Source organism: Physella acuta, unplaced genomic scaffold, assembly GCF_028476545.2.
Source record: "Physella acuta isolate Inbredline_101_S28 unplaced genomic scaffold, ASM2847654v3 ptg000154l, whole genome shotgun sequence".
NCBI classification, from domain to species: Eukaryota; Metazoa; Mollusca; class Gastropoda; family Physidae; genus Physella; species Physella acuta.
The window spans coordinates 295607-305134 of record NW_026731673.1 but is presented as its reverse complement, the minus strand read 5'-3'; the positions used below and the strand labels follow the sequence as shown (position 1 = coordinate 305134).

Below are 9528 nucleotides of genomic sequence, written 5' to 3'. Positions count from 1 at the left end.
TGGCAAGGTGGAATGTTGTGGGGGAGGGTAAGTTGTTTTTGTGCTTGCGTGTGGTGGAAGGGTGGTGGTAGAGCGGGCGTGTGGCAAGGTGGAATGTTGTGGGGGAGGGTAAGTTGTTTTGTGCTTGCGTGTGGTGGAAGGGTTGTGGTGGAGCGGGCGTGTGGCTAGGTGGAAAGGCTCTGGTGACGTGAGGCACATTGTGACAAAAAGAGATAACCCAATATTTCAAGAAAATATTTTAAATGTGATTAAATCCCCTTGACCAGAGACAGACATTTAAAGACAACTTTATCAACAAGGCAAAAAAATAGTTGTTATCTACTTAATTAATTACATTTTTAAAATGTTGGTGGATAGCTTTAATAATATATCTTTCTTAAACAATAATTGGCCGAGTCCATAAAATAATAATAACCACAATTTACCCTTTACAGTCATGCAAACAATAAATATAGCCGATATACCAAGGATTTATGTAAACTTTATACATTTTTCATTCATGGAGGTAACCAGTTATTTACATCTTGTTTATAATTTTTGTTGTTGTTCCCCTTTAACATAACGGAAATACCGCCAAAAAAATCTTTTAAAAATTAAATAAAAATTATCAATCTAGATAAGTTTACAAAAAATATTTAATGTCTCGCAGCTGTTTTAAGTTACCATTCTAATTGTATTAGGACCAGGATAATTATATTGTCTCCAGCTGCAAACTTAAGGTCGATGTCTTGTTTAACATTATTGCGCTGTTTTCGCATATGTCACATAATACAGACTATCAATAGTTATATTAACTGTCCCCATTTATCAATCTTTAAGACATTACCTGTCAACTAAATCAAACAATAGGACATTAACTGTCCCCTTTAATATCTTTAGTACATTAGCTTCTCTTTATGAATCTTTGGGTCACTTACCTGACCCCTGACCCAACCAACTCACAGAGAACCCCACAATATAAACGACTTCTGCTGGCTCTCGGTCCGCGGTGCAAGGGAAATAATTACCCGCGTTAATAACATGACAGTGAGTTACGGCCCTCTAGGGATGAGCTTCGTTCACGATTTTTCCCAAAGAAAACTCAAGTGAAAAAAACTGACGACATGAATTATTCAACCACTTCACACGTCTTTACAAGAAACTACCAAAGGTCAAAGGTCGACGGGTTTAAATAACCTGAGCCAATCGGCATCTTAAAAGTATATTTAAAATGGGAAAAACTGTTTTCTAAAATCTTAGTGTGTGAAGACAGACCTGTCTCAAGTCTATTGCGAAGACAGTCTCAAGTCTTGAATCACTTGACCACAGTTTCGGATAGCCTGTATAAGACATTTTCACTAATAACATACATGCAACTGAAACTTTCAGTCAAACAGGGATCCGAACCCCTACCGTTAAGCTCTCGTCAAATCAGAATAGTAATTCCAGTAAACAAACGAGATTCCGTAGTTGTAATTTAACGTGTAAAAGTGAAAGTATGGCTCACAAAAAGCTGGCCAATAAAATTGTTCCTCTTGGTGTAAATCGTTCCATCACAACGAAGTTTGCGGCCCAAGGGAAATAACAAGATAAATTCACTCGTGAGTCACGACAGAGTTACTTGCGCTGGGAGGTTTGTTTTCGTTTCAGCCCCTTTCTAAGACAAGGTCACCTAATAATTGGACAGACTTCATTCGGTTGTTTTGTTTATCTAAAACGCGCCGTTATTGAATAAATTGACTTGTGGTTTGTGTAATGGTGAATCTGATTATCGTAAGGATAGATGAAGTAGAGTTCACCGTCATCTTTTGTGGTGAGGGGAGGGTGGGGCGTAGATCTTACTCATTAATTAAAGTAATTTAGTTGTGAAAAATGGAAATAGGTGAATGCCATTTGGACCATAGACCAGTTAGTGACTGTTGAATCTGACTGGTACATCACAGTTGAATCTAACGGTTAATGACAGTGGAATTTGACGGTTAATGACAGTTGAATCGGCCATAAAACCTTCCGTTAACTACGATAATTTAAGCCATAGTTTCTAATCAAATTTTAAAATTAAACGACTGAGTACATAAGAGTCACGTAATTAACCTATATGAATGACGTTAGTTGTTGGTTAGAGTTCGTTAATTAGCCAGGTTATAACGAGACTTTTGCCCTTAACCTAACTTCTGTTGTAGACAATCCTGTGCATCAACGTTTAGCTAACGATGGTAAGCAGAGTTTAGATGGACAAGATGAAGAAATGTCCATATCAAATTTCTGGACAAGACGAAGAAATGTACATATCAAATTTCTGGACAAGACAAAGAAATGTCCATATCAAGTTTAGCTGGACAAGATGAAGAAACGTCCATATTAAATTTCTGGACAAGATTAAGAAATGTTCATATCAAATTTCTGGACAAGATGAAGAAATGTCCATATCAAATTTATGGACAAGATGAAGAAATGTCTATATCAAATTTATGGACAAGATGAAGAAATGCCTATATAGAATTCCTGGACAAGATGAAGAAATAATTTTATAGCTAGATTTTATAATTTGAGCCTTAGTTTACTGATTTGTTCAATTTAAACTGTTTAATCACAGGCAGCAGATGTTTAAAGCTAATCACAGACGGCTTGATAAAACGTAATCAATACCCACATACTAATCCATACCGTTTTTAATCCTAGTGCTAATCCATACCGCTTTTAATCCTACTTGTCTGTATTATCTTTGACGGGAGGTCGAGCAATGGTCGACTGTGCCCTTATAACGGAAAAGTTCCAAATCTTGACGTCGACAGAGAAGTGTCTTGTGCTTTACGATAACCTCCCCCTCCCCCCCCCCCCCCCCCCCCCCACGTATCGTGATATGAAAAAATAGACCTACAAACATGTACATCACTAAGCCAGTGAACTTTTCCCGACTGATTCTTAATCGGCGACACTTTTTCAGACAGATTAAAAATCCGGTGACATTTTTCTCCCGACAGATTCTTAATCCGGTGACACTTTTCCCTACTGATTCTAAATCCAGTGAACTTTTCCCTACTGATTCTTAATCCGGTGACACTTTTCCCGACAGATTCTTAATCCGGTGACACTTTTCCCTACTGATTCTTAATCCGGTGACACTTTTCCCGACAGATTCTTAATCCGGTGACACTTTTCCCGACAGATTCTTAATCCGGTGACACTTTTCTCTACTGATTCTTAATCCGGTGACACTTTTCCCGACAGATTCTTAATCCGGTGACACTTTTTCCGACAGATTCTTAATCCGGTGACACTTTTCCCGACAGATTCTTAATCCGGTGACACTTTTCCCTACTGATTCTAAATCCAGTGAACTTTTCCCTACTGATTCTTAATCCGGTGACACTTTTCCCGACAGATTCTTAATCCGGTGACACTTTTCTCTACTGATTCTTAATCCGGTGACACTTTTCCCGACAGATTCTTAATCCGGTGACACTTTTTCCGACAGATTCTTAATCCGGTGACACTTTTCTCTACTGATTCTTAATCCGGTGACACTTTTCCCGACAGATTCTTAATCCGGTGACACTTTTTCCGACAGATTCTTAATCCGGTGACACTTTTCCCGACAGATTCTTAATCCGGTGATACTTTTCCCTACTGATTCTTAATCCGGTGACACTTTTCCCGACAGATTCTTAATCCGGTGACACTTTTCTCGACAGATTCGTAATCCGGTGATACTTTTCCCTACTGATTCTTAATCCGGTGACACTTTTCCCGACAGATTCTTAATCCGGTGACACTTTTCTCGACAGATTCGTAATCCGGTGATACTTTTCCCTACTGATTCTTAATCCGGTGACACTTTTCCCTACTGATTCTTAATCCGGTGACACTTTTCCCGACAGATTCTTAATCCGGTGACACTTTTCCCTACTGATTCTAAATCCAGTGAACTTTTCCCTACTGATTCTTAATCCGGTGACACTTTTCCCGACAGATTCTTAATCCGGTGACACTTTTCTCTACTGATTCTTAATCCGGTGACACTTTTCCCGACAGATTCTTAATCCGGTGACACTTTTTCCGACAGATTCTTAATCCGGTGACACTTTTCTCTACTGATTCTTAATCCGGTGACACTTTTCCCGACAGATTCTTAATCCGGTGACACTTTTTCCGACAGATTCTTAATCCGGTGACACTTTTCCCGACAGATTCTTAATCCGGTGATACTTTTCCCTACTGATTCTTAATCCGGTGACACTTTTCCCGACAGATTCTTAATCCGGTGACACTTTTCTCGACAGATTCGTAATCCGGTGATACTTTTCCCTACTGATTCTTAATCCGGTGACACTTTTCCCTACTGATTCTTAATCCGGTGACACTTTTCCCGACTGATTCTTAATCGGCGACACTTTTTCAGACAGATTAAAAATCCGGTGACACATTTTCCGCTTGACACAAAGAGGCGACACCCTCCCCCCCTCCCCCGACAGCCTCAACTCGACGACACATTTCCCGTCAGTTAGTTATAGAAAGATTGATCGATAGAACTCGCATTCATCAGTTCGGGTGGTGTGTGTGTATGTAGATGTGTAGGTGTGTGTGTGGGTGTCTAATTTTCAACAGTATAGTGACAGTTGTAACCAAAAAAGGCAAATTTGAAATTTAAAAAAAATTTGAACCACTCGATACAACTCGCATTCATCAGTTCGGGTGGTGTGTGTGTAGGTGTGTGTGTGTGGGGGGGGGGTGTCTAATTGTATAGTGACAGTTGTAACCAAAAAAGGGAAATTTGAAATTTAAAAAAAATTGAAACACTCGAACACACAGGAAGTGTTTGCTTGCCACCCAGTCAAATAACAGTGTTGGACAAAGTGGTATTCGAAGGTCATAGGTCACCACTTGACAATTCGGGTGGGTGGTGGTTGAGTGTACGGCGACCCTAGTGTGTCCAAGTCCCTGAGCCAACCCAGCTCTAAATAAGCCCGAGCATACATTGGCCCTGGTGTAACACAATAGCGTAAGACCTGTCTACTTGATCTAGGACTGAGGTTTCTATTTTCAATTCCTACACGACTTTTTATTTCAAATATATACATATATACACGCACACACACACATTTTCAAGTATATTATTACATAGCCTCCTCGTCTCTTCAATCAATAGCATCCAAAATTTTGTTTGCCCCAATTCTTTTCAGCCTCAAAATTAACGTTCTTTTTACAATTTACGGCATTATTTTATTTATTATCTATCAAGTTCCTTAGTTTAAAAAAAACAAAAACAAAAAAAAACCAACAACCAATAAACCATTACGGATGAGCTAAATCTTAAAGCCACACGAAGCCGTATCAGTCGAATCAAGTAAATCAAGGTTAACTCTGCCTGTCCTAAATTTGGAGCGCAATTCTCACGGTCGCCTCCCTTGGCTCGAGCACACATTTCTCGTGGTGTGGAATTGGGGTTAACCCAGTTTTTAGTGTAAACAAAGACAATACGCCGCATACACCGAGGGCGATCCGCCGAGATCAACCCCGATAACACGTCTCTTTCCGATCTTTCTAGAAAACATTCACTAAACATCTAGTCTATCCCCTAAAGCTACAAAAATAACCACCGTTTTAGTGAAGTTTAGCTTAGTTACGGCGCCGTAGATTTCTATTCCTTGACTCGTTGCGTTTCGCCCTAACGTCGTAATCTGAGCCGATAGCGGAAATTTGAAAGAAAACAGGCAGTGAATAGCCGCCATATTTCTCGCCGTAAAGTAGGTTACGTGTGAAGAGGGAAGGCTCGCTACATTTTGATTTCAAGTGCGGGTTTTGTATACAAGGGGGGTTCGACTGGTAATTAAAAATAGCGTTGGGAATTTGTGGAAAACGGAATGTTATGCTTGGAGTTTAGTTTGGTAAAGTCAAATCGTGGTTGTAGTAAGGGGTCATGTATGTGTTTGTAATGTGTTTAAGTTTAGTGGTTATATGAGTGTATGGGCTGTATATGGGGTGATTAGTGGTGATACAAGTTGATGGTGGTGATTTGACAAGGGTGATATATGATAGGGTAATTGGTAAGATAAATGACAGTGTTAAAAACTAACCCTAAACCTTGGTTGTTATAACCTGCCAAACAGATTACGAGAACCACCCCATCCCCTACATCAAATACCAATTATTGACTAATCTTCCCTCCCCATCCAAAATGATACCTAATTCTAACCCCCCCCCCCCCAACCAACACATACGCAATTCCCCCCCCCCCCTCCCCACCGAGACTTGAACCCCCTCCCCACCGAGACTTGAACCCCCCCCCCCCCCCCCGTCAACCAGCAAAAACCTACTCCTACCTCCCCCACCGAGACTTGCCCCCCCCCCCAACCAGCAAACACCTACTCCTGCCCCCCCCCCCCCCAACAAGACTTGACGCCCCCCCCCCCCCCCCCCCAAGCAAAGACCGACAACTCACCAGCAGCTGTAGCTGACTGCACGAGTCACACCTGCAGGCCGCGGGGTGGACGTCCAGGACGTTCTTGCTCAGCAGCAGCTTGAGACTCCGCCCGTGGTGCCGGATTGACCGCTTCCAGTCCTTGGCCGACTCCCTGCCAGACACCGCCTGGAACTCGTTGGGCGTGTACCACTTGTCCCCCAGCTCGATGCACTTGCCCTTGCTGCCCTGGTACAACTTGGACATGTACATCAGCGCCCGGTTCTCGCCACACTCAACCTGCAGGCAGATGTCGTTCTGCCGGAACTCCGGCGTGATGTCGTCGTCCGAGCAGTTGTTGAGGTTGACCACGGTGCTGCCCACGCGGTAGTTCTTGGGTCCGGTCTGCATAAACCCCGTGTGCATCTGCTCGTTGTCGCCGGCGTCCGACCCGCCGTCGCCGTCTACGCTGCTGTTGCTGCTGCTACTGTGGGCGGGGGCGCCGGTCAAGTAGGCCGGGGCGCCGGTCAAATAAGCCGGGACGCCGGATAAATAAGCCGGGCTGGGTACGTTTCCGGATCTATCAGCCGGCGTTGCCGTGAGATTCGAGTCAACGTTTTCACTTACGGCGCCGTCACAATGTCGATTACTTGAAGAAGAGAACGGAGTTACGGGCCCGTCGATTCCACAGTTATCTTCCCCTTGTGGGTCAGGGGTCGCCTCGGGACCGTCCTCGACCTCTGTGTCCTCGCTGAGGGCAGGGGAAGAGGTGGATGGGTTGTCCAAACCTCCCCCAGAGGCTGTCTCCTTGGGTGCTGGGGCGCCTCTCTTGCCCCTCCCCCTCCCTCGTCGCGATCTTTTCTTCATCCTTCAATCCCTCTAACACTCACAGATAAATCCTCGTGAAAACACACACGCGCGCTAAATCCAAAAAGTTTTTCAAACAATAATCCAGACAATAATCCAGAGAATCGAAAAAAACAATTCAATATCCGCGTCAAATATTTTAACCTTCCTCAACGCGCGGTCCTAGCGCTCCAAAAACAAACGCCGCAGCAGACGATCAGAATTAACCTGACGTCTGACAGCTGTGCTCGCCGGTTAGAAAAAAAACACAAGCCACCACTGTGGTAGAACTAGCTAACGTGGTAATTGCGATCCATCCAGCACCGGCCTGCCCAATTGATTGATGTGGGTAAGAAATCCACGGGGTCGCTCGCTAGCGTGGGTACACACACACACACACGCACACGCTAAACCTCAGCTTTCGTCATGTTTAGGCTACACTACTTCATCAAGGCGCCGGACGTTTTTTTTTCCCCCGTCACACGAACTATTGTAAGATCCCACTTGAGGGTGATGATGTGAGTGTCGGATAGGGTTCGACTCGTACAACACGATATCCATTCAACTCCAGATCCACTTTATAGAAATCCATTATCCATTAGAAAAGTCGTTTTTTTTTTTAGTTACACAGTTAACTGAGTATAAAGTTAATTATAACTTTCAGAGATTACGAATTTTTTAATCCAGTTACGAGAATAATTATCTGTAAAGATAAACAATTGTTCTTGGCGACGCGTGCTTGATCTAAATCTTGCCGGTCTAGAAACACATTAAGTCCACGTCTGTAGGCTCGGCGACTAATTAAAAACTACAAATTGGGCCAACGGCCTAGGCGAAGAAAGAACAAACAAGAGCGACGGCTAACTAACACCGGCTTTAATCACGTTTGGCCTTCTCGCCTTAGTCTCTCGTGTCGTTATGTTATGATAGGCGACGTGTCTGCGGTATAGGGTCGGGGGTGGGGGGGGGGGTGATAGCGGGAGGGGGGGGGGAGGGGTTAGTGACTGGCTCGGTAGTGCGGAGCTGGAGCGGTGATTACGATGCACACAATCAATGTAATCGGCCAATAAGCTTTGGGCCAGTGAAGAAAAACACAGCGAAAACGAACCATCGGCGACGCCGTAGTTCCCCCACCCCTCCCCCTTTTTTCCCCCTCCTCTTAAACTTCGGACAAAGAACCCAGTGTAGGGGTTCGTCAGCCGGGCCCGTAGCGTGAAGACGTGTACCCCCCCCCCCCTTCTTCCCGCGAGTTTTATTGTTCCCCGTTCAAAGAGGCGACACTAGCAAGCATGAACAAAAAAAAGTTCATATTTTAAGAGGCATTACTAATAATAACCCGAGGCTAATACGGTCAGATCAATACGCGGGGCTGGCGTGAGTGTTTCTTCCTGTCCCGAGTCGCTATCTTTTAACTCGTATTTTGTTTCTTGCACAAAGATGAGAGAACCGCGGTAAAAAAATGTGAACGCGAGCAAACAATACAATCGTTGAAAGGAAATCTTTAAATTGTAAAAATCTTGAGCGTGTTGCGTCGCAGCGATAAAAGCTAGTTTGAGTGGCTGTAATTGATTAAAAGTACCCACGTATTCGAAATGTAAGTATCGTCTTAACGATATTTACATTTTTGTGGGATGGTAGTGTGATTAGGCTTATAGATAGGGTTAGTGGTATGTGTATGATTATGATTGTGTAGAGTTATGCTCGTGTTACTGGTTACGTGTAGGGTTTAGGTTAGGGTTGGCGCGAGTGTACCGTTATGGCGATACCATCTGTACGAATTTGACCTGACCGCTAAACGACTGCAGTTGTAAGACGGAATGGTCAAGTCAAACATAAGCGTCTTGTTGACTGAGTGTGACGTCACGGTCAACAAACTGGTGGGGGCTGTGTGTGTGGGGGGGGGGGCATAGTACGAGTCAAGCTGGTGACTCGATAGGTTGACATCTCGGTAGGACATTGGGGTCACTTGATGGTAGGACATTTTGGGTTCTTGGTAGGACATTGGGAGAACTTGATGGTAGGACATTGGGGTCACTTCTAGATAGGACACAGGGATCAGTTCTTGGTAGGACATTGGGTTCACTTGATGGTAGAACATTTTGGATTTTTGTAGGACATTAGGGTCACTTCTTGATAGGACATTTTGGGTTCACTTCTGAGTTTGACGTTTTGGTTGAGTAGATTCGGACATTAGGTGGACATCTAACCAGGACATTTTGTGTAGGAGACTTCGTTAAAAACCACACAGCAGAAACTAATGAAAGAACCGCCGGCAACATCTCAATGTTTTCCTATTGTTTAAA

General features: G+C 43.7%; 1 protein-coding gene across 1 annotated transcript; it reads right to left on the bottom strand.

Moving 5' to 3' along the window:
• Window positions 1-6421: 6421 nt before the first annotated feature.
• On the bottom strand, window positions 6422-7246 carry LOC131935692 (deformed epidermal autoregulatory factor 1 homolog; the record flags this gene model as incomplete). Its single annotated transcript, XM_059292216.1, has 1 exon — window positions 6422-7246. A coding segment is annotated over exon 1 (825 nt), but the record flags the coding sequence as incomplete, so codon positions are not given.
• Between the last annotated feature and the right edge of the window lie 2282 nt (window positions 7247-9528).